General features: G+C 39.1%; 1 protein-coding gene across 3 annotated transcripts in view; it reads right to left on the bottom strand.

The window, feature by feature from the left end:
* Positions 1–27,217, bottom strand: part of DST (dystonin) — a 4,096,730-nt gene that overhangs the window by 178,438 nt on the left and 3,891,075 nt on the right. For all 3 annotated transcript variants that reach the window (XM_044063350.1, XM_044063347.1, XM_044063348.1), the window contains 2 exons: positions 18,160–18,289; positions 5,333–5,493 (listed from right to left, as the gene is read on the bottom strand). In XM_044063350.1, coding sequence (XP_043919285.1) covers positions 5,333–5,493; positions 18,160–18,289 — 291 coding nt within the window. The remainder of the gene's footprint in view (positions 1–5,332; positions 5,494–18,159; positions 18,290–27,217) is intronic.

Genomic DNA, 27,217 nt, shown 5'->3' with positions numbered 1-27,217 from the left:
GATAATTGCATTGAAAGAAAACAACTTATTCAATGAAACTTTACAATAATATGCTAACCTCAATACAGAACAATACAGTGGCTCTAAATAATATACTATAGTATAAATATGAAAAAGTTCATTAGAACATAAAGAACGTTAAGTATGCAAAACTCCAGCCACTACCTCCTAATAAATTACATGCAACTTACTTTTGAAAGTCCAAATTGTAAGGGTATTGGATTACAGAGATTTCCAAATTGAATTAAACGCAGACTGTGTATGTCATTTTGTATTCCCCAGTAAAGGAAAGTAACTGTTGATATCCTAAACAGCAGAAATCTTATGGTGCTAAAAATTCATTGTACATCATCTGCCTGGGACTGACAAGTCTGTTTCACATTCCGTGAAAAATATATGAATTTATAAAACTCTGTGACATAACGCCGGCAAACACATACTGATGTCACATTTGGGACATTACATACATACTCCTGGAAAATCTCAGACCTTCTCTTCCATAGGTATGACTACAACACTGCAATATTTATATATTTACTAACTTTATTTGATTTTGTTTATTAATCAAAACAATTTACAGGGGCAACACACATAATGAGATGAAAGACAGGATTACAGTGGATATAAAAAGTGTACACACTCCTGTTAAAATGCCAGGTTTTTGTGATATAAAAAATAAGACCACAATAAATCATTTCAAAACTTTTCCCACCTTTAATGTGACCTATAACCCATACAATTCAATTGAAAAACAAATATAAGGGAAAAATATAAAAAATAAAAAATGTACAATAAGCTGGTTGCATAAGTGTGCACACCTTTAAACTAATACTTTGTTGAAGCACATTTTGATTTAATTACAGCATTCAGTCTTGTTGGGTAGGAGTCTATCAGCATGGCACATCTTGACCTGGCAATATTTTCCCACTCTTCCTTGCAAAAGTGCTCCAAATCTGTCAGATTGCGAGGGCATCTCTTGTGCACAGCCCTCTTCAGGTCACCCCACAGATTTTCTATTAGATTTAGGTCTGGGTTCTGGCTGGGCCATTCCAAAACTTTAATTTTCTTCTGGTGAAGCCATTCTTTTGTTGATGTGGATGTATGCTTGGGGTCATTGTCATGTTGAAAGGTGAAATTCCTCTTTATCTTCAGCTTTCTAGCAGATGCCTGAAGGCTTTGGGCCAGAAGTGACTGGTATTTGGAACTGTTTATAATTCCCTCCACCTTGACTAAAGCCCCAGTTCCAGCTGAAGAAAAGCAACCTGAGACATGATGTATTGTTTTGCAAAGTTTAGCCAGGCCTGGATGTTTTTATGTGTAAGAAAAGGCTTCCGTCTTGCAACCCTACCCCATAGTCCTGACATATGGAGAATACGGGAGATTGTTGTCACATGTAGTACACAACCAGTACTACATGTAACAACATGTAGTACACATCCAGTATTACATGTTGTCACATGTAGTACTGGTTGTGTACTACATGTGACAACAAGTAGTACACATGTAGTACACAACCAGTACTTGCCAGAAATTCCTGCAGCTCCTTCAGTGTTGCTGTAGGTCTCTTGGCAGCCTCCCTGATCAGTTTTCATTGTGTCTTTTCATCAATTGTGGAGGGATGTCCAGTGCTTTGCAACATCACTGTTGTCCCATATTTTCTCCACTTTTTGATGACTGTCTTCAGTGTGTTCCATGGTGTATCCAATGCTGTAGAAATGTTTTTGTACCCTTCTCCTGACTGACACCTTTCAACAATGACATCCCTTTGATGCTTTGTAAGCTCTCTGCAAACCATGGACTTTGCTGTAGCAGGCAACTGAGTAAATGTCAGGAAAATCCTACTAGGACAGCTGAACTTTATTTCGGGGTTAATCAGAGTCTCTTTAATTGATGGCAGGTGTGTACCCAAGGAGACTGAATGCTGTAATTAAATAAAAAGGTGCTTCAACAAAGTATTAATTTAAATGTGTGCACACTTATCCAACCAGCTTATTGTACATTTTTCATTTTTTATATTTATTCCCCTAAAAGATTTGTTTTTCAATTGAATTGTACAGTTTATAGGTCACATTAAAGGTTAGAAACGTTTTGAAATGATTTATTATGGTCTCATTATTTTATATCACAAAAACCTGCCATTTTAACAGGGGTGTATACACTTTTCATATTCACTGTATATAAAAGCCATACAGGCATACAGTAGGTTAAGGATATAGTGATATACATGTTGAAAAGTGCAGTATGGATTATGATACTTATGATATACCATATATATAGGGAGTCAAGGACTGTTAACTGATCTAGAGGCATACTGTACATTAATAGGACCAATTTTTTTTTTTTTGTGTGTGCACGCACAGGAAGAAGAGGAAGATGGGTGGCAGGGTGCATAAAGTTGATATGAAGGGAGATACAGGGGGAGGACAGGTACCTACAGAAAAGCTATCCAAGTGTGGATAATCAAATTAAATATGGAAATTTGCTGATAGGGAGGAGTTATGACTTACTCAAATTGTTAAGGCATTGCCATTTAACAGTTATTTATTTATTCATTTATCCATCCATCTATCTACCTGCCTGTCTGCCTGCCTTTGTTGACTGGGAAAGTCCAACTTGGCAAAGCCTATTTTTAGTGCAGTCAAGGGTAGAAAAGCTCCAGCAGATAAATTAAAAATTCTCATGACAAAGCAATATTTTTACAACGATACATTTCATTAATAGTTCTTAAGATATCCAAATACAAGCAGGTTATTATTCTGTAGTGGCACTATACAAAGATAAAGAAGCATTTCTATTGTGATGACATTATACATGAAATTAAAGTTCCAAGTATAAACAGTATGCAAACAGTTCATGTGCAATACATGTGACAAGCAGACATTAAGTATGACCTAAAGGACATGGGTAAGGGGAGTTACAATATACAAGTTAGGAATAAATAAAAGTGAGGTGGGGGTGTGAAGCATTAGTCAGTAAGTAGTTAATAGCTAAAGCTAGACGAGGGAGGCAGGTATCATATGGCAGATGAGTCATGGATAGTGGTGATCAGAATACCAGGGTACCTACGGACATAGAACCTGGCTATAAAAGAGCGGTGGAGAGCATGTGATGGAGATGGATAAAGTGGGAGGTCAGACAGAAACTGAAATGTAAAGTGGGTTTTAATTTAGGAAGGTAACTGAGGAGGAGTGGTAGAAAAGATTGTTCTGTGGAAGGGAACACAGATTAAAAAGAAATATGGGGTATGAGATGACAGAGAAAAATGGAGTTAGTCAAGTGAGGAGCATGTGTATGACCATGTGTGTTTAAGTGTTGTTTTAGTAAGGGCTTGAAGGCAGAAAGTTTCATGGTCTATTTTATTTATGTTGGGATGGTGTTCCACAGTTTAGATACATAATGGGAGTACAGCAAGCCAACTGCTGAGTTATTAGACTTTGTTGTGATTACTAAGAGACTTGGCTGAGCAAAGATCTCTACCTGGAAAGTAGTGCTGCAAAATATCATTTAGTGCTGGTTGTTTTTCTGAAGCCATGTCCATAGGTTCTTAGATGTGTACTAGACTACAATCACAAGGGTCTTTTTAGGCCTAGCCATGCATCCCAAATCTCTGACAAGTTCTGGTACCCTTGATGAGTGTAAGCAGGAGCTTGGGAGATGAAACATTTGCAAGCAGGGTCGTGGGAGACAAAGCATTTACAGGCTGCCTGTGTCCAGTTAAATATTTGGGTAGCTCAAGGCAATTTGGTTGTTTCAGGGCACTGCAGTGATGAGTCCTACATGTGAGGTTGACAGAAAATGTGTCATTTCCAGGACGGCATCTGCTGTGAAAGTGTCCTTCCAGCAGTATCACATGCATAATGCCATGTACTGGAATAAATAAGGATGTTGTTTCTCTAAAACTATCATGGAGTCATTGAAAGGCACATACTAAGCAACCTGACAAAACCTGGCTCGCTTAGATATTCCATAACAGCATCACTCTTAACAGTAAAAATAAATCAGATGACACAAATTTGTGTCAGTCACGTTACTCAAAGCCAGTAACTGCAGCCTTTACTACAATCATCGTAATATGTAAGATGCACTAACACCTCTGCTCCTCTGAAATTCACTGTCGGATAAATCGATCACACTAATAATACAATGCAAAGTGTTATCCTTAACAGGGACATGAATGGTAAACATAAACTATAAGTACGTCCACACTAAAATACATCATGTAATTATGTGGGGTGAGGAGAAAATAAAATATTTTTTCTTGACTCATGACCTTCTACTTAAATTATTATTAGTGCTGTTTGATTTTTCCCTATCAACACATACAAATTATATGAAGTTAGTATATTTGTCAATAAGACCTACAGATATCATCATTTTTGATTCCCATCTCCCATGATGGCAGACATAGCTCAGTGAAATAAATGTACTCTAGGCATTCTTGTCTAACCATATGGAGTCATATTTTTTATTTAATTACTTATTTACTTATTTGTGTATGCTGGTTGTGTTACAGTACTGACCTTACTAGACCACTTTCAGGATCAGCCCATTATTTATTTATTTATTTTATTTATTTATTTGAAGTTTGTTTGCCAGGATAATCCATTGGACCGAATGAGCCCATTTTCAATGGAGTCCTGGGGAGAAAAGCTTCAAAGATACAATATCAAAAATATCAAAAATACAAATAAGAATAAAGTAAATTATAATAGGTAGAACATAACATCTACTGTTTGATAAGTATCACAGTAGTACATATAAGCACAAGATAGTATTAAGAAAAACAGGAAAAGCAACAGAACCGCAATACAAGAATAACAAATAAGTTTACAATTTTTAATTTCTATATTCACTAATAAATGTAAGGAGAGAAAGTATTAGTTTAGATTCGAGTTAGTAGGTGTGCACAGATAGTATTTACATAAGTGGTTAACTATAGTAGGAGTGTTCCTATGGAAGGGAAGGGATTATAGATTAAGGAGTGTATGGATACAAGACATTACCCAACCAATCAAAAAAACAACATACAATAGTCACAGTATAATGATATTATCAGACTAGAAAGTACATTTTAAACACTTATGGTTATACCCACAACAGTCTCAGTATAACGGGGTGGGAGGTTGGCATAATGGTTAAGGTGTTTACCTTACAGACACAAGGTGCAGGGTTTGATTCTCACATGGGATAATTGGCTAGGCTTAAAATGGCCCACAAGGGCATTTAGCCTAGTACTAATCTATGAACCTATAACATTGTCAGACAGAGTTCACATTTTAAGTATTATGTAACGTACTTGAAATTTTTCTGAAAAGCAATACTAATGCCATACCTCTTCCAGTCGGTCGAGTGCATCATTAAGTTTTCTTCTTCTCTCTAATGCCAGTAGCCAGACTTGTTGCCATTTGCCAACAAGAAGGTTGACACGTGGGTTTTTGGTCTCAATCTGTGTTTGTGCCCCAGAATACAGACCTGGAGTTGTAGAACGTTTCCCTACAAAAATAAAGCATTTGTTTAAATAAATAACAGGCATTTTACTGCAATCCTGCCAAACGATCTTGGAAAAAAATGTGTAACTTCATGAACCTTGTAAATAGGGCATGTTACTAATAAGTTAAAAATTATTATAACAGTTTTTATACAGGTACTTTTTCTTTAGCAGATGTTGTAGCTTTGATGAATAAGTTCGACATTTTGAAGACAAGTAGGCAGCAGGAACTTTGGAATCAGGTAATGTAGGATATAATACATGCGCTTCTCAATTACATGCTATGAATGCAAAATGTTCTTTTTCCATCAGGTGTAAATACCTCTGTGTACATTTAACTGTCTGAGTCTGTAATTGCTTTGTGTAAGATCACACCTATGTAAATAGTAATGACAGTGAGGTCAGATTTATTAGATATGTGCTGATCAGGCAAAGGTGAAAAATAAGATGTCAGCTCCATCAGAAGAGAATTTCCTCCAAAGGCTGCACTAGATTATTTTCTAAAAATAATGTTAAATCTGGCCAAATGTATGCTGTCCACCACCAAGAAAGACAGTTTTGGGCTGCAGATGGACTCTAGTCAACACTGTTCTTAAAACTAGGCAGGAGAAAAACCTTTTCTTCTCACCTGGACATCCTGCAGATCATCATCTTTCTGCATGTCCAGTCAGGAGTGCTGAGCATTAGGTCTAAAGGCAGGACGTTCTGTGGCAATTCTTCTATCTCATCTGCACACACAAATCAATCTGTGGACTACAGAGTTTAAAAAGGACTTGAAGAGAGTCACTCTCAACCGCTAAATGTGCACTGTTGTACCAGTTAAAAAAACAATTATGGTTGTTACATCTATCAAGTCCACATAAATGAAGTTGTCTTATGCTGCAGAGACAATACAGAATGTGACAAGAGATGCATGGGTCCTAACAAGTGGAAATCATTGTGGAGTCTGCAGACCAAGGCATATGGCTTCTATTTGAAAATTGAAAATATATCACCCATCACCATCACCATCCATCCATCCATCCATCCATCCATCCATCCATCCATCCATCTATCCATCCATCCATCCATCCATCCATTCATCCATCCATCACCCCACCATGCATAACTCTATGTCTCCCTACTTAATAAAATCATCCTCTCCAAACAAACATATTTCCTTTTACTCTATGAATGCCCGTAGTATTCTAAACAAAGTTAGTGAAATCTATGGCTGGATAGCCTTCCACACCCCTGATGTCATCATCCTAACAGAGACTTGCCTAAAACCCCAAACCTCTGATAAAGACATTCTCCCCCCTGTTTATAATATACTCTGCATAGATCGCCAAAACAAAAAAGGGGGTGGTGTAGCCATCCTCTACACCAACCACCTCACCATTACAAGTATTATGAAACCTATCCCATCCTTTTCTCCTACTGAACTACTTACAACTAACTTTAAAATCAATGACCACACCACTATCACAGTAGCAGCCATCTATATTCCTCCAGGAGACAACATTCCTCTCCTCGAAAATATTCTTTCATACTTTTCTCAACACATTCCCAATGAAACTATCCTCCTTTGGGATGTCAACATTAACTGGTTAACTCTCAGTAATCCAAACTCTAATACTCATATTAATGTATATGGCTTTACACAGCTAATCTCCCAACCTACTCATAGAAACAACTCTCACACATTTAGTACTCTTATTGACTGGGTACTTGTATCTAATCCTTCTAAATATCATAACCCTGAAACCCTACCAAACACCCTGATCGATCGCTCCCCTATAAAAGTGCTTAGGTTCACCCCCCACTTCTCAAAACCTCCTAGATTTATCACTTGTCGTAAACTCTCTTCCATCCAGAAACCTTTATTGCCCTCCTCTCTAAAGTAAACTGGAAATTCCTTACCCATCTCCCACTAGAAGCAGTCCTAGCTTTCAACTCCACCTTCCTTAGCATCTTAGACTCACTTGCCTCCCCTCGCAGAGTCTGAATTAAGTCCACCATATCTCTGTAGTTTTCAAAAGCCACTCGTACCCTTATGAGAACTAGAGACAAACTATGGAAAAAATGGTTACAAACTAAGCTCCCTGCAGACTTGCAAAAACATAAAAAATTCAGAAATATGACAAAAAAACACATAAACAAAGACAAAAAGGACTTCTATAACAAACCTCGCACAGCCCTAAAATCTAATCCTATACAATTCTGGAACTCTATTAACCAAATATTACATCCTGGTAATCTTAGCTCCCCCCAATCCATGCCCAGACAAGACATCTGAAGAAACTGCCACTATCTTCAATACCTATTTTATCGATTCAATATCTAAGCTACTGAACCCTAACCCAAACTCCTCTACTACTAACATCTCTAATTTTTCTGAACCTACTCCTAATACTATCTCCTCAAATACCTTCTCCCTCAAACATGTACCTACTAGCTACATCAAAACTCTACTCTCTAAATTAAAACCAGGCTCAGCATTAGCTGACAATATTCTTCTAGCAGCTGACTCTCTTGCTCTCCCTGTATCTATCCTAATTAATCGTCCTATTTCTGAATCTAAAGTCCCTATGCTACACTCTACCTATACACAAAGGAGGTAACTGCTCTGATATCTCCAACTTTAGACCTATCGCTATCCTCTCCCCTCTCTCTAAAGTACTAGAAAAATGTATTTATAAACAAGTTATGCAGTATCTAATACAGGAAAATCTGCTTACACCCACTCAATATGGCTTCAGACCCAAACGTAGCACCACTACAGTCTCTATAGCCATGGATGACCATAAACTTATTTCTTGCCTATTCATGGACCTCTCAAAAGCTTTCAACACTGTCTTACACTCTCTTATGCTGCACAAACTGCATAACCTCAACTTCTCCTCTGATACTGTTGCATGGTTCTCCAGCTACCTCACTGATAGATCTCAATCAGTGAGATGGCACTCTGCACTCTCCCCTCCTCTCCCTGTAAAAATGGGTGTACCACAAGGGTCTATCCTAGGGCCTTTACTTTTTAATATCTTTACTAATTAGCTCTATACCTCCTGTCTGCAGTCATGTTTAGTGCAATATGCAGATGATTCTACAGTCATCACCACAGCCAGCTCTCCCTCTAAGCTCTTCTCAGCTACTCAGGCATCTTTTAACTTTGTTGAAACATGGCTCTCCAACAACCAGTTCATCCTTAACCCTAAAAAAACAAAGCTGTTACTCTTCCTACTAAAAAGTTAAACAATATTAAACACTTCTTCTCCATACAGTCCCTTAATAACACTCCCATTCAGGTAGAATCCAGTACTAAGCTCTTAGGTGTAACCATCGACGATCAGCTTAAATTTGACTTGCATGTTAATAACTGTATCAAAAATACTCATTCAAAACTAGGGCTCATTTAACGTAACAAGAAATTCCTTACCTCTGAAGCCAAGATTACTCTCTCTCTTACCTGCCTTCTACCCACTCTAATGTACAATTCTCAAATTCTCATAAATCTTAACTCAGCACTCCTGACCAAACTTGAATCTACCTACAACAAGGTAGCTAGATTTGCTGCCCAACAAACCTAAAACTCCCATCACTGTCTCTCTCTAAAACATCTTAACTGGCTTGAATTACCCCACCAGCATCTTCTCTCTCAGCTCCAGATCATCCATCATGTCCTATACCAGCCTTTCTACTGCCCAGCACTATCCCCTCTCATCTCCCATTATTCTTCCTCCAGACCTCTCCGAACCTCTAACCATGACCTACTACAAATCTACAAACCCAAGTCTAAATTTGGATGCAACATGTACAGCTATCACCCCACTATTGCCTGGAATAGGCTCCCACTAGAAATTAGGACCCTTATACATCCTAAACAATTTAAGACAGACAATTTAAGAGCACTTTAAAAGTCACTGGTCCTGCCACTGCACTCTCCCTCCTTAACATCCCCTACTTCTCATACCTTACTCTACTTTCTGCCCTTAACTCACTCTTCTCACTAGCTCTCTCTAATCTTCCTTGACTACTCTTTCTAATGTCTTCTAAAATCTATTAAGCAAATCGCCTCAGAGAAACATTATGTTGTAATCATCTTGCCTTCATGCAACTACATTATGATAAAACTGGGTTTCTGTAACCACTTACCCAACAAAACTATACTCATCTTAATGACATATTTCTTTTTATACATCTTGAAATAGTTTTGCTATACTCCTGATTATTGACACTGTATAACATTGTACTGCTAATTAATGCCTTGTAATAATCATGTAACATTGCTGTTTAATGCTAATTTATATTGAAAATTGTATAATATGTTGGAGCTTTTCTCCCGGGCCTCCTCTGAAAAAGGGCTCTTCATCTCAGTTGGACAATCCCAGTCAATAAATGTAAAATAAAATAAAATAAATAATAAATATTTGAAATTATAGAAGTACTCAGAGCCTTATGTCTCCTTTCCCTTTCTAAGGTAAGGACTAACAAAATGGCTGTAGTGTTTTGTAGCATCAACAAGCAAACAACAAGAACAACATTCCTATTCTTCACATAGAGATGCTTATTTGACCAAGAGATGAAACCTATGTCAGCAGAAGTTGAACAGTATAATGGCAAGAAGAATAGCTGGTTTGAGGGGGGTTTAAGGAACAGGTGGTACCCCAAAACTTCCACCTGGTGACATCATCTTCCATAGAGCCACAAAACATGAGAAGACTCAATTGTTCCTACACATAAGCCCATTAAGTGGGGAAGTTATTGATTCCATCAGAGGATTAAACAAAAATGCACTTCTTCAACAACAGTGCAAACTCTGAGCTTCCATGTTTGTTCTGACATGGTATGATGTAGTGTTGTCTTGATGCAATAACCTCTCATGGAGGATTGGTTCACCTTAGGCCCTGACAGACTAACAAACACACACACGCACTCGTGCACACACACATATATATATGCACAACCCCCCCCATTCAAAATATCAATCTCTGGGTACAAGGAGAGTTTCATTCTAAACATTATTCTAGTAGCTCTCTTTTCGTTTAGGCAAATCTGATTCATTTAGCTCCAACAATGTCAGCAACATCTCAATGACCATTTCTGACTTAGTAGGGCCCAAAGGTAAGCTGGCACATTCACACCTTGCATCTCTCCTAATTGTAAACATATAACTCCTGATCAGATAACTAAAACCAAGTCAGACCTTATTAAAGTGGGCTTTCAAGTTCTGCTAGCAGCTACTGAGCAACCTGAAGGGCATACCTACTCAATCAAAGTTAAGGATTTCCTTTTGAGATCCTTTCCAACAGGCTGGAACACTTTTCTTGCCAAACCATTAAGAATCATTTTTGTTTTCCTTTATTTTTCTCTTTCTGAGTCTTGCCTCTAGCATTTAATGTTCAGTTTTCAGCCATTTAACTTCTTCTAAAATCTGTGTTTCGAAAGATATGGATACTATCCAAAGTTTTCTATGTAGGATTTTATTTACCTGAAAGCACATGCAAGGATCACAGTTTAATGATGGGATTTATCAGGGAATCCTTGACATGTCTTTTTCAACCTTTCAGGTCATGCGATATAAAGCCCCTGTCAAAGAAATCCTTAGAAACTCCTTCAACACGTGGATTTCAAAATTACATGCGCATTGGTATGCACAATTTTTTCTCATTTTTCACAAGAGTACAGTAAACATTAATGTACATTTTTAAACTAGGGTAGTTTCATGGTTTACCATGAATCATGAACCCAAACATGTTAAACATAGCACAAGCTTTCCTTTACATCTTAAATATTAGAAGTAACTTGGGTATAATTCCCTAGTAAATGCCTTGAGCTTAAGAAAGACATTTGTTCATTTACTTCACAAAGGGAAGGAGAACAGAACATTTGCCAAACTGTCTCTTTCAGGCTGGTGAATTTGTTTACAGAAAAGAGACTAAGTCCCATTACTGTTGAGATATTACTTTGTAAGAGCAGTTTCAGTTTTTGCAGTATGTTTTATTGCTTTTCTGGTCTAACATATTCTTTCAGAGGTTACCTAAAAACCACAGGAGACAGAAAATTGTATACACTAAGGAACCTTGTTGCAGAGACGCTAAAGGGAAAAGGGAAATGTTAGACAGCAGGACTCAGACAGGAAACAATGTGAGGTCTTTAAGAGAAGGGGAACAACTTGTGGTAACATTGACTACTGGTATGAAATGCCTTTTCTAGGAGAAAGATAGGACAATGAAACCCTACACCAAGTAGTATCAGGAGCAGAGTCAAAGTCATTTATTTCATGAGAAGCTGCTAATGCAGAAATCCCTAACTTAGCTGATCACCAAGTTAGTCGGCTAAACGTTTAAAAGGCACATTGGGAGGATGAAACTTTGAGTAGAGCCACAGTGAACATAAAAAGAACGGCAGGCGGACATGGAACCTAACCTAGGTACTCCTGCTTCCTGTTCATATTCTGAAGTACAAAATGACTTGCTGTATAGGGTAAATAAAGACAGACAAAGGGAGGGAATATAATGCACCAACTACTGTTACCAAAACCCTTCCAAAATCTAGAGATGAGACTAGCACACAGCACCACGAAATATTCTCAGAACTGCCTGGTATGTGGAATACAGTCAAATTTATACTGAAACAAACCACAGAGAATGGATTAATCTAAAGCCCTATAGCATCTGTGAATCCCAAAGTAAGGTAGTTTGAGAGGAAGAAAACAAATGCTCCACTTAGGGGTCACTGAAGAGTCTAGCAGCGAACAGAATAGCTCCAAAGTCAGTCCCAAAATATGATGGAGCCATTAGGCTCTGCAACAGATTTAGGAAACAAAAGTATTTCTTAAGTTTGATAGTTAAGAGCGGATAAGTAAATTGAATGCCTCCAGATACAATCCTTTTGTTTATAAGCTATGCGATCTAGAAGGACTTTCTTATGACAGTGGACACATGTTGGTCGAATGTTAGTTCACTATCCATGTAAGCTCTCAAATCCCAAACAGCTGGGTCAACTCTTAGGGGTGCATTGTTAACGTGGTAGTTCACCAGGATAGATGACTTCTCAAATCACCAGGATAGACAAATTCTCAAATGATATGCAAATGCCTTTTTTGGCATTTAGTGTCAGTTCATGACTGTGGCACCACTTATTTGCTAGAGACAAGCCTTCATGCAGGATAGCTAGGTCATTGGGGATTCAGTAACTACCCCTAGCTTGCAGTTATCTGCAACCTTAGTTATCCAAAGCCCTTTAGTACTGGCTTTTACTTTAGAGAAGTAGAAGCCAAACAGTAGAGGTACAGCATTAAACCCTGGAGGACTCCACTGGTGACTATTCCCTTTGAAGAGATAGAGACTCCTATTTTTACCAGATTCCCTTATTTTCAGTGCATGTGTGTGTGTGTGTGTGTGTGTGTGTGTGTGTGTGTGTGTGTGTGTGTGTGTGTGTGTGTGTGTGTGTGCATGCGTGTGTGTGTGTCCTGTGATGAACTGACATCCTGCCAGAAATGGCCTCTGCCTTACGTACATTATCAGGATATGGTCTTGCTTTACACAACTACAGCATCTATACATTTGTATTTTTCCAGACACTACATGAAAAAACAATCTGATGCAACCAGAATCTTAGCAGGCAATGCTTAGCCACCCATACATGTCACCACTGATGAAATTCCTTTGAGGGTGATGCATTCTGCCTGAGTATAGCATGAAACACAAGCAGCTTCTGCAGAGATGATGGCTCTGTATGTATAGCAACCATTGCATTTTAGAATTATGGTAAACCATTTTATACTGCCTTTAGCTAAAAATATCCCTCAAAAGGTTCAATTCATCCACCCCAAATACTCCTGCTGGCTTCCAGCTCCTGTGAAAGAAATGTGATATGAAGCCCCTGTCAAAGAAATCCTTAGTCACTGCTTCAACACTGGCATATAATAAAAAACAAATGACTTAACATAAAAACAGCATATCAAGTAAGAATGGTATTACTCAAAAATATAACTCTCATTCTTTCACATCATGTATAAGAAGCAAATGCTTGAAATGTTAACCTATCCATAGAAATCACTATCACTGTTTCAGGTTAATGGATTTCAGAATGCCTCTATCCACCCTACAGCTATGCTTATTTTGTTAACAGCTCATAACAAAGCAGACATCTGACAGGAAGCTTTTAAAGGTTTATGAAAGTGAAATACTTTCTTTGTTTTATGAGGAGAGAAGTAAAATAAAAGAAGCTGTAAGCTGAGCTGCAAACTGTTTTTTTTTTTTTTGCATACTATGTAGCAGGATTTTAGTTTCTGTTAATATAACAGTTCGGATACGTTACCCTGCAGCAGACTAGACATTAGAGAACAAGGCACTCAGAAGTGTAACTATGGTGGGGCAAATGGGGCAGCCTCTGTGGGCACAAAGTGTCAGGGGATGCAACTGGCAGATCTGTTTTTTTTTCCACTGCAAGGAGGCAGTAAAGCAGGAGGGCATTAAGACTTGACAGGTCTTTTTATTTTATTTTTTTATGTTAGTTTGTTTTTCTGTCTCATGTGATGGAGTAGGGAATTAGGACCTGGGTACTCCTTCTAGGGAGGAGCACCAGATTGGAGACTAGACCCTTTTTTTGTGCTCATCAATCTAGTGGTGAGGGGCACCAGACCAGGAGCAGTACCACCAAATGAGCCAGCTCAGCCACATGAATGCACTGTTTTCAAGGTTTTTCCAAACTAGTGCCACATGGTATATATAGTCCGATGCGTACTGTGTTACTAACAAACATTCTGCTTCATTTAAGCTTTTCATGTATTAAAAAAGATAGGCGAACTAATTCATACCACCCAAAGAACACATTTAGAACACAGTATATAAAAGACATTGAAGATACTGCACTAGTAACTACAACAAAATATTTTTTTTCTAGGTGATCCCCCATTAGAAGTTCTAGGTTTATAGCAGACCATTTTTCCAACCTAGCCAAAAAACGCTATTCATAATTTCCTTCTAGCCACAAGAAGAGCAAAACAAGACAGATGCGAGAATTTGAGGCTACTCATCCAATTATCTAGGTTTACCTTGAAGGTAGCAAGGGTGCTACTCTGTCTACCATGTAGTGAAAGTTTGTTCCAGAAGTGAGTAACATGTTGGGATATGAATTTATCATGCCAGTGTGTCTTGTTTGCTGATGAATGTTTAGTTCCTTTAATGCAGTATTTAATGAATCATTAGTTCTACAAAGGAGTCTGAGATTAGATAGGGTTGGATATTATATGGCATGAAAGACTAGATACAAATTTCCTTGGAGGGCTCTGTAAAAGACTGAGTACAGAGAAAGGGCTGTCAGTCTGTCCTGATAACTAATACTTCTGAGGCTACTTATCTTTGTAGTCATGAATCTCTGAAGTCTCTCAAGCTGTGTGTGTTGAGCTGTTTTCCATCTTTTTCTTGGTTTCTTAGTTAACCATAGGCAAAAAGTGCTGGCCTGGAGGTCTGACAAAATATATACCAAATAGGACAGGACCCAAAATTGAGCCTTCTGGTACACCACTGGTAACTGTTTTGCTTTCAGAAGAGGCATCTGTAACTCTAATCACATGGATTCTGTCAGATAACAAATCAGCTATTGCACAGTATATGGATATATATATATATATATATATATATATATATATATATATATATATATATATATGTTGTTTTTCTTTCAGCTTTTCCCGGTTAGGGGTCGCCACAGTGGAACTCTGGACCGCTAATGATTGGCAGTCGATTTTTGAGGTGCTGAAGTGCCAGCCCGATACCCAACCTTCAACAAAGGCACACCCATTCACGCATGTCTTGCGAACGCCATTCGACCGCGGGGAGGACATGCAGACTCCACACAGAAGGCGCTCCAGCTGAGAATCAAATGGGAGAACCTCTTGCTGTGAGGCGACAACGCTACCGCTGCACCACCGCGGCTGTATATTTTATATTATAGATATATATATATATATATATATATATATATATATATATATATATATATATATACATATATATATGTCTACCTGAAAAACACCGTAATCTCGAAACGCCGACGACGAGAACACCAACGACACTGGAAGATCGACAACAGAGAAGACCAACAGTTGAGAATCCCGACGCTGAGAACACTGACATGTAAAGGCATGTGTGCAATAGGGATGGACGTTAGGGTCAGGGTGTGGGTAAGGTAAGTGTGCAATAGCGACAGTCTGTAGGATTAGGGGTGGGTTAAGTGAGTTAGGGTTAGGGCGCTGGTCAGGTGAGTGTGCGATAGTGACAGACATTAGGGATAGGGGCAGGTTAAGTGAGTTAGGATAAGGGTGCGGGTTAGGTGAGTGTGCGATAGTGATGGACCTTAGGGTTAGGATTTGGATTAAGGTTAGTGCATAGATAGTTGTGTATGTAAGGTTCAGTGTAGGTTTGTAAGGTTTTTGGTGTGCTTGTGTTGTGTGTGTGCTTTTTGGACAGGGGATTTGTTTTGTTTGTTGAGTGTCGGGATTGTGGTTTGTCGGGTATGTGACGTTTCGTGTTTCTGAACTTTCGGTTTTGTGGTGTCGGTGATTTCGTTGTCGGTGTTGTAGCACGTCGGTGTTGTCAGGTAGACTCATATATATATATATATATATATATATATATATATATATATATATATATATATATTTATGTATGTATATATGTAAAATGTGTGCGCACAATAAAGCACAAAAGGGGTATGCAAGCTAGAGCTTACTGTAATCCAGAGGTGTGGTGAGGCACAAGCCCAAAGAGGTTTTTGGTAATGCTGCTTTCTGATTGACTAGTTGTGGCTCATATTTTAAGTTTTGCTTTTTTTTTCCACTTTATTATTAATAAACATCATTTCTGGAGGTATGACTCATGGGCAGTGTTCTTTGGGCAGTCAAGTGCATAGTGTATTTTCTGTATGCAATATGTTCTTTTTTTCATGTGCGTAGGATTTTCCTAGATGTTTTCAAAGATGATTCTTATATCATTTCATCCTTCCCAAGCCCATAAACATTCTATCCCTTCCTGATATTACAAAACGCCATTCTATTGTAATATTCCATGACACATTTTCCATATACTGCATGCATTCCTACTTATAACCTGTTTACAACAAATGTTGTATAACTTACATTGTGATCACTTTTAAACTTAAATGCACATATCGTGCTTTTACATTATGCTTATAGTTGTAATCAGCTTCCTCAAGACTGCCCCATATGTGCTCTTCACATATTTTGTTAAACTACTCTTTGTGGGCATAACATGAATGGATTCAGAAACATATGGAAGTCCATTCTGGAATTGTGAAAATTAGTTCTGAACCCAGTGGTTTAAAAGAATGGGTAATTACTTTTTCACCACAAATATGTAAATACAGGGTAAGGGGGCAGAATCTCTTGCATGGCAATATGGTAGGTAGTCTTCTACATGAAGCAGAGTTTGAAAAATTATATTCAGCAACATTTAAACTGCTGCTGTGTTTGAGAACTATTTTTTTCAGAATTCCGAACTTTGATTACTTATATGAAGTCCACTAAGAATCTGATACAGTTCACTTTTTCCATTTATTTGTTCCACTGCCTGCCAGCCATCAGATCCTCTCTTGTTCCACTGAAGCATTTGTTCCCCATCACTGGCGTGACAGCCAACCAGTGATATGGTCACTGAGGCAGCTATCAGGAGTGGTTCAGATCTTTTACTTTTTACCTGGCATTTTCTCAAATGAACAAAAACCAGACTGCTCATTCATGCCCAAGGTGTTGGCATGTAATAGGCCTGTGTGATGCATACAGCACCTCTATATCATGTGATCTGTTGGCTCTGCCCCAGTTACACACAAGCACCTCCACATGATTTCCAGCATCCATTGGGGGTTGTACCACAGGCAGTGTCCTCATGAGCATGCACCCTTCCTCTCTCCCCTAAGATACACATTAGTGTCATCATTCCTTCCCCATCACTTCCAGCAGCTGCCCAAGACGGTAACTGAATTTGGGTCACCTGTGTTGCAATCAGGACTTTATCCCTCTATGCCAGTGGAAATGGCAAGAATCTGATACATTTGTTAAGAAACATTTAAAGGCATAAATGAAAAAATATATATTTTACAGGCACGATGATGATCATGAGACAACAAAAGCAACTTCCTACAGACCTGTAAAGCTGCTTGAACACTAAGTTGAGAGCTCCAGCACTTTTAAAAATAGTCCATGTTTACTAAGGTAGGAATCATATGCAATTCTGCTTCTTTCTCTTGCCAATTTTCAGACTACACATGCCCCAGTGAAGCTCTCAGTGGATTGTGGGACCACAAGATATTAACACAGCCTCCTGCAGGTCTACAACATAACACAATACCTTTGCAGAATGTCATAGGCCATTTCTGTCCCCTCTGAGTGAACATGTCATGATAAAGAACTGTGAAAGATGTGTGCATGGTTCGTGAAGCAACAAGACACTTAGTGGGTTAAGCCTGAGCAGTTTACCTGGTTATATACCGCACTGGGTTAAGCCTGAGCAGTTTACCTGGTTATGTACTGCAGTGAGCTAAGCCCGAGCAGTTTACCTGGTTATGTACCGCTAGCTAGACAGTATGTACAAAGACTGTTACATGTTTTATATATCAGAATTAGAGTACCACAGGGTTATATCTAGTTAGCCATGATAACAACGTACTTCCTCCTCTTCCCTTGTCCAGAACAGGGATCTGTGACTGGTTCTGAGTGGGCTCCACTGGCTTCCTCTTATGGGTCTTTGTCACCTTGTCCACATCTGGCTGTTTTCTTGTCATTTCTTCCATGAATGCCTATAAAATCATGAAACAGAGCAAGAAAATACACATCACTTAAATAAAGCAGAATAAAAAAAAACTTCATACACTGCATAAACATGAAAGTTCATATATGACATTTGTTACTTAACTCGGTCATGGTACTCAGATGTCTCCCAACAGCAAAAGAGAGTGTGAACATTACAGGTGTCACGCCAGCAAACAGAAAGTGGACTGAAATGTAAAGTTATAATGGAAATATTAAACATTAGAGTACAACACTGTGCATGCCCTAATGGATTGAAAGTGTGTACATATAATGGAAGTGGTAAATGTCCTGCTTGATTCTCTCTGAAGGGAAGGATGGAGAATACGTTCCAAGGAGGGCTGCAGCCTCTGTGCTGTTGGTATTACCTGAAAGTGCAGCAGGAGTGCATACCAGATCAGAGGTGGTTGGGGGGGGGTGTGTGCAGAGGAGGTGATGTGCTACTGTGGAGGGATAGCATGGCCTTGTGGTAACCCGCTATATACTCCTGGACACTGGGGCCACAAAAGAGGTACATTACCATGGAGATGGGGATGTTAGACTCACAGTCCGAGTGAACACAACAGACCCTGGAATCAGCATGGAGGTTAGGGTATAAGTCCACCTGTCTGCAGTATGATGCTCTCTCTCCTTTCAACCCAAACCTCATCCCTAGCAGTTTAAGGAGAACAAGTGCACCAATTGTGAGGCATGGAAAGAAGATATGACAGTCAGCAGAGGATTTTATTTTTTTTTTATTTAACATTTGTTGACCAGGAAAGTCCGACTAGGTTCCACAGAGCCTGTTTTCAGCGGAGGCCCGGGGAGAAATGCTCCAGATGCATGTCTTTGGAACACTTGGCACTAAGAGGCTGCAGTAGAGGGTCTGAATTTCAGGCTGATGTACTACAAGGTATGACATCTTGGTGCAGCATTCTTACATGACAGCGTGGGAAAATGACAGATTTCACAGACAATATGCTTATAGCTTTTGCAGACGGCCATTTGCATGTAAACTGTGTCCTGGGCAATGAAACACAGCAGAAAGGCAATCCTTCAGGTCATCAAGTCACCAAATATGAGAACATAAAGATGGTAACTCTCAAATGCCAGGGCACTTTAATGGGCTAGGCTTGAAAAGGCTCCAGGGCCATTAGCCTAGTACACACCTATGAACCTATAAAAGGATACAACATTGCAAAAGACATGAAGAAGATAATACTCAAATGATACAAGTTTACACATGACATGAAGAAAATTCTCCAGTGATTACTCAAATGATACAATGTTACAAAGGATGTGTCAATTTTCAAACATTTACCATAGCAGTAAGAGATGGATAATCCCAAAAAGCATATGTAAAACTCTGGGACTAACATTGCAGTCCTAACAGCAATATGACTAACCCAGTAAGAAAAACCCAGTGCAGATTACCAGTCACAGAAACTATAAAATTACACTAGAGCAAAGGCATTACAATACTCCATTCACTTCTCATTCTGCCCACAGAAAACACAGAAATGATTGATGAAGTTATACGAGTTAACAGTAATACATTAGTATAAAGTCTGTGTTGTAACATGCAGTGTGATTGTACAGATACAGTCCCTTTACACCACACTGTACATCTTCTGACATGCCAATACAGCAACAATGCATTCAACTGAATTCTCCGGAACAAAAGACATTTCTCTCCTGAAGTCTTCAAATCCATCCTGCAACAGTGTGACTGGTCCCCTTTAATATATCTGTACCTTGACTCGGCTGCTCAGTATTTCAATGACAAATTCCTCAATAGCCTAAACAACCTAACTCCCCTTAGGAAGACTGGTTCTGACTCCAAGCACATACCATGGCTTACCAATGACATCAAACAGCTCCCCAAACAGAGAAACAGAGCCAGGTCCCTATACCACAAGATCAAAAATCAAGATTCCCTCCTCACCTACCATCAGTTATGCAAACTAGTCAAAAAACAAATCAGGCATGCCAAAAAAGCTATATACTATACAAGAATGCAACAAAAACACCAAAACAATCCCCAGAAATGTTGGGGAGCCATCAAACAACTACTAAAGCCTGGACAGATCGTAACCCCAGCTCCAACCACAAAAAATATGACAGACAGCATTGCCTCACAATTTAATTCAAACTTTATCAACTCTATACTCTCCGTAGTAAAAAAACAAGACCCCTATCTATTCTTAATGAATTAGATAAAACCCTCAGTTCCTTTTCAGTCAAACCAATTCAAACTAATATCATCAAAAAACATCTTTCCAAACTTAAGCCCACCTCCCTCACAGCTGACCAACTCCCCAGTGAATTTCTAAAGCTATCAGCAGATGCCATCACCCTACATCTTTCCTAATAAACTGTTCCATTGCTGAGCAGTTCATCCCCAAACTGTGAAAAGTCTCTTTTATCATCCCTCTTCACAAAGGTGGCTCCCGTACTGTGTTCCCAAACTACATGCCAACTGCCCTCCTCCCTCCCACAGCCAAGATTCTTGAAAAAGGCATACATAGACAACTCCTTGGCTATCTACTAAGCAATAATTTCCTATCTGCATCTCAACATGGCTTCAGACCTAAACAAAATACAACCACTGCTTTTGTTAGTTTTACAAACTCAATCAACTAGCTTACAAATGACAACCAGCTCATCTTGTCTGTCTTTCTTGATATGTCTAAGGCCTTTGCTACAGTATCCCACCAAACGCTACTAAATGAGCTCGCTTCCTTAAAACTAACCCAGCCAGCCCTCTTCCGGTTTCTCAGCTACTTAACTGACCACCAACAGGCAGTTAAGTGGCAAAATGAACTCTTCACCCTATTACCAGTCTCCGTAGGAGTACCTCAAGGCTCAATTCTCCGTCTTCAGCATATTCACCAACAAGCTCACCACAGCTACCCAGCATGCAACCATGGTTCAATACAAAGACATATCCTTCCTCATATGCTCAGTTCTCTCCCTAACAGAACTCCTACAAACAACCCAAAAATCTTTCCAAGACATTCATAAATACCTCTCAGACCCTCAACTCATACTCAGTCCAAATAAAACAAAGCTTATGCTCTTCACTAATAGCAAAGTTCCTGAGAACTCTCCCACCATCACCATCTACTCAGCCAATAAAACTACAATTGAAGCTGTTCAGCACACCAAACTCCTTGGAGTTAAAACTGACAACAACTTAAAATTTGACAACTACCTCACTCTATCAGAAAGATCCACATTAAGCTAGGCTCACTGTACAGGGTCAAGCTACACATAACCAAAGCCACTAGACATTCCATAGGTAGGACTCATCTACTCTCTAACCTTCTGTATGCCTCACCAATATTTACTAATCTCAGAAAATCATATTTAAACAAACTGGAGTTCTACTATAACAAAACACAAGATTCGCTACTAACCTCCCTTACAGATCACATCACTGCACTGCACTTCATAAACTACATAGGACTGAACTATCCAATCTCCTATCCCTCAACCAACTAACTTTCATTCATTCCATCTTCCACCATCCAGACAACTGTCCAGCGCTCAGGAGCTTAGTGCACCCCTAATCAAACAGCAGGCCACTAAGATCCTCCAACAAACTACTACTCAAAGTAACTAAATCTAATAACTCAATTCATCAGCACTACGATGTCACCATAAAGCACCAGCAGGCAATAAATCTTCATGGAATATTTTATTGTAGCAATAAAGGTAATCCAAAACACAGATCTCATTAATGATAAAATCATCCACAATACGTTTTCATCTCTTACTTCATCAGGAAACGTCATCAGAGACAAAACCGTATTGTGGATGACTTTATCGTTAATGAGATCTGTGTTTTGGATTATAAAATATTCTGTGAAGATTTTTGCCTGCTGGTGCTTTATGGTGACATCGTAGTGCTGATTAATTGAGTTTTGGCTTTATACAGCACTATTCCCCCTTTTTGTGTAAATCTAATAACTGTTACCGTACCTCTCTATTCTCCTATCAAATATCTACGTCCTGGAATTCCATGCCTCAGACAATACTACATTCTAGCAACACATCCAGATTTAAACTACTGCTTAAGGAACAAGGAGCCTGCACTAAGCTGATCATTCTGTCCTTCTTTGTTCTTCCAAACAAAATATCTCTTCCCTTACTAAATTCTAACATCCAAACTATCCCTTCTCTCATGGAATTCCCATTTCTCTCTACCTATCTCAAGATCACTACTGCTCCTATCTTATCTGTCTATCTCAAGCTTCCTACAGTCAGTTTCATCATATTCCCCCCTTCTTGTACTTCACCTCAGTATTGCCTTAGCCATCACTGTTTAGAACAAGCAACAGTAGCATAGCAACAATCAGCCATATTTTAGTTCATATACCATAGATGTATCTCACAAATATTTATCACCAGTGCCACAACATTGTCTATTGCTCAGTCATTTCTCTATGATGGCACATGCCATTTCATGCTAGTTTATTTGTTAGTTTTCTTTTTTCCACTTTATATTATTCTATCAATGTTTACTGTTAATGTATAAACTATTTACTACCTATATTTACCAAAGTTATGTATTCTTGATTGTTATCAATTTCTTGAATTGTTTGAAATCTGTTTTTGTAATGGAGCTTTTCTCCCCAGACCTCTGCTGAAAAAGGGCCATTGGCCAGTCAGACATCCCCGGTAAACACATGTAAAATAAAATAAAATAAATAAATAAAACTGGTACCAAAACATGACATTCATTCCCATCACCCAGACTACAGAGATGAATAAAACACATCCTGAATGCAATATAAAGTAAGTGTTGTCTTAGTGTGTAAGTACTGTAGGTGAAAACATCACGCTGAGTACAGTGTGCAGTGCTATTGAAAATATTAGTGTTCTGTAAGGGATATTGTTAATGGTTTATTGTTTCTAATGAGGTAACCACGCTGACTTAATTTTATTTTTATTGTATTTTATTGCATTGATTCATTTCATTTACAGAGGAAAAAAATATTCACAGTTTAAATCTAAATATGTTTATATGTTTTGTGTGTAGCTAATCAAACTAGCCAGCATACATTACCAAAGCAGATAAAAATATTGTTTTTGCTCCTCCAACCATCTTGGAGAAAATCAAAGTTTCCAGAAACTCAGCCATACAGACACAAGAACATGCATGCTGCAACCAGACAGTATCTGGAAATCAGGATAAAGCTACCAAACCAAACAAAAGATTCAGCAGCACTAAACACTGTATCACCACTCCACAAGAGCCAGCCAAGCTTTTTGCTTTAGGGGACACCTAGGGAAAGTGAGGAGCACAAAGTACTGTAAAGGTAAGGGACAGTACATAAATACATAATGCCTATTATTATAAAAAGATGCACAATTAGAGAGCAGCAGCAGGGGGCATGTGCTGTGCTGAGAGGCACTAAAGCTTCAACGAGTTGTATACAACATTCAATGTATAAAATGCAAGCATAAAAAGGCTCATTAATACAAAAAAAATATGATGACAGGACCTGGTGCCAAAGCAATACTGTTGTAGTTACTAACTCACCTACACACTACTATACACTATGCACAGAGTATCTGTATCCATGTAGCCTAACATACTTACTATAAAATACCACAGACAGGAACACTTGGCCAAAATAAAAATGCTGCACACACATAACACACCTGATCATATACAGAGACACTCCTCTTCTGTAGAAGAAACTTCCCCTCTCCATACCACATATTTAACAGCTATGTCCAGAACACCAGAACAATATTACAGCCATGCAAAAAATGGCATGTTAAATTTCAGGACTACCACAAAACCTGCCCAAAAATTTTTAGGATTTGTTTGATATCAGTTTTGAGAGTTGTGGTAGTAGCTTGTTTTGTCACCTTTGATCATTTTCTTTGCTTTATTTCTAAGCTCAAAATATTTTTGTTTGTCAGTAGGGGTACCTGTTTTCTTCCAGTTAACCCAGGCTTTGTCCCTATTATGTAGTAGAGATCTAGTCTCATGGGATAACCAGGGGGGCATAGTTCATAGTTCATAGGTTCATAGGTTGGTACTAGGCTATTGGCCCTAGGGCCTATACAAGCCTAGCCATAACAATTCCCTGGCTATTTCTTCCTACATTATTTACTTGCCTGGACCCCTGTCTAGCAGGACGACTGACGTGATCCCTGGGGTGAATTTCCTATCTCCCATCCAATCATCAAGGTTCCTTTTGAAGATGTGCTCTGCTTGACATTGTATGGGCAGTCTATTCCAGAGTGTGGGGAGTCTCTGGGTCAGGAACCTATCCCGCTAGCAGGTTTTGTTCATTGCGATGACAAGGTTTAGATCCCTGGAGCGTGTGTCTCTGAGGGATTGGGATTTCTTTAAGTGTAGCATGTCCAACAGCTCTGGGTTTGACATGGACTTGTATGTTAAGCAGAGATCGCCTCTGAGTAGACGATATGCGACAGAGTATAGGTGGAGTTTTTTTAGACAGTCAGCATAGGGTATCTGCTTTAGGCCTGTGATTCTTTTAGTGAGGTATTTCTGCGGCCTTTCCAGTTGCTGCAGATGTCTTGAGAGGTATATACCAAATGGGGCATTGTATTCTATAGTGGGTCTAATGAGGGATAAGTACAGTGGAACAATGACCTCCTTTTTTCTGGATGAAAAGCCCTTAGTGATGAAGTTTGCCACATAGAATGATTTCTTGACTGTTGTGGCGATGTGGTTATCGAAGGTGAGACCACTGTCCACCTGTGTCCCTAAGTCTCTTATCACACTTTTGGTGTTTAGTGTACTGCCACCTATGTGGTAATTCACGGGTACATGTTTTTTTCCCAAAGGGGATAACTATACATGTCTTGGCATTGAGCTTGAGCCCATGGCTCTGATACCAAGCATCTGTTCCTATAAGGCCCTTTTGTAGAATATCCACATCATTTTGGGATTCAATAATGGCTCCCAGTTTTCAGTCATCTGTGAACTTTGTTAGCCAGAGTCCCTTAGTGTTGGGCTGTACTTCAGTGAAGTAGATGCCAAACAAGAGCGGTCCCAGGACTGAACCCTGAGGTACTCCACTTGTCACTTGTCTAGAGCTGGATATGGAGTCGGCTACTTTTACAGTGTGGGTCCTGTCAGTAAGCCAGTTGGCAGCCCATCAAGTGACATAGGGATTAATGCCCAGCTTAGTTAGTTTATCTATGATTTCAGAGTGGGAGATGGTGTCAAAGGCTTGGCGAGGCCCAGATAGACTGTGTGGACCACCTTACCCTTGTCCATGGCTCTGGAGACTGTTTCGAAGAATTCAATCAGGTTCAGGAAACAAGATCGGCCCTTCACAAACCCAAACTGTGTGGGGTCCAGTGTTTGAAGGTTGCCAATGTCTTTGTTTATAAGTTCCATGATAATATGTTCCATGGCCTTGCAGATCAGACTCATTAGACTGATGGGGGGGTAGTTCCCAGGATCCAAGGTGGATCCCCCCTTGTGGAGTGGGATAACTGCAGCTGTGCGCCGCTCAGTGGGTACGAAGCCTGAGGTGAGGCTATGACTAAACATGACACTCAGGTGAGGTGCCTGTTCATTTTGTAGTTCATGTAGTACACAGCCTGGGATGTCGTCTGGTCCCATGGATGCTGTATTCTTAGCTTTAGAGAGTGCGGTTTTTACCTGTGTGGCCGTTATTACTGGAATTTGTCAATCTTTCGGTATTGAGATGGGCCCTTTAGAAGGTGAGAGGGAGGTGAAGTTTGCACTGAATCAATCTGCCAGGATACTGGCAATATCCTTGGGATCAGTATATTTAATGCCATTCTGTTGTAGTTCAGAGCAGATCTGAGCATTGCCATTTAGATTCTTGACATAGTTATAAAATGCCTTGTGGTTGTCTTTGGAATCTTTGACAATTTTATTTTCATAACTAGCTTTGGAGGATTTTATGAGGGATCTCAGCTTCTTACTGAGGCTGGTAAGTGAGTTTTTTGCATCCTGGGATTTTCCTCTTTTCTGCAACACTTTCTTCCTTTGGTTGTAAAGTTTGTTTATGGCAAGGGACCACCAGATTGGCTTCCTGTTTTTGGAGGAGAGTATCTTGGTTCTATTGGGGATGGCATGATCCATGCATGAGTGGATGTGCTCATACAGTGCCTTAGTGTAGGATTCAGCAGTCGAACTTTCAGTTCCCATCTGCATGGGTGTCATGAATTTGGTCATGTTAGCTTCAATTCTTATGATTCTAGGGGGTGCATGGTGGTCTAGTATGCCAAGGAATGTTGAGTTAAAGTAGGATACAGCATCATCTAGATTAAGTGTTCTCAAGGTGTGCCAGTTATAACTTGCCAGAGTGGCAATAAAATTGTTGGGGTTAAAGGATATTTTACTACATATTTGCTGACAGGTGTTGGGTTTTACTAGATAGGTTTGACTTCTGATTAGATAGGTTGGTAGATGGTCATGGAGGCTGTCTGGGAGACATCTTGAAATACTAATTTTATCTGGTCTGTTTGACAATAGACAATTGAGTGTCAATTCCCTCTTTGCAGTTTTATCAACTCTACTTGGGTCTTGTATAAGTTGAGAAAACCTGTGGAGGTTTATGAAGTTTGTAAGTTCGGAGGAGTGAAATGTTAGCCAGTCAATATTGAAATCTCCTAGTATTATGGTTTCTTGAGGTAGTGAGTTACAGGCCCAGTGAAGTAGGTTTTCTGCAGTGTCTATACTGTTACCTAGTGGAAAGTAGAAGCCGATTAGGTTTGCAGCTTTTTAGTATTTAAATGTAGTTTAGCAATTATGACTTCTGCTGATGCTAATGTAGGTAGTGGAATGCACATTATTTCAATGTTTAATTGGTTCCTAAATAAAATAGCAATGCCTCCACCTCTTTTGTTAGCTCTATCTTTACGTAGTACATTATAGCCAGGAAGAACTATTTCATTGTTAGTTGTACTTGGTT

Source organism: Protopterus annectens, chromosome 2.part1 (assembly GCF_019279795.1).
Source record: "Protopterus annectens isolate FY-2018-M chromosome 2.part1, PAN1.0, whole genome shotgun sequence".
NCBI classification, from domain to species: Eukaryota; Metazoa; Chordata; order Ceratodontiformes; family Protopteridae; genus Protopterus; species Protopterus annectens.
This window is presented reverse-complemented; position numbering and strand designations above follow the sequence as displayed.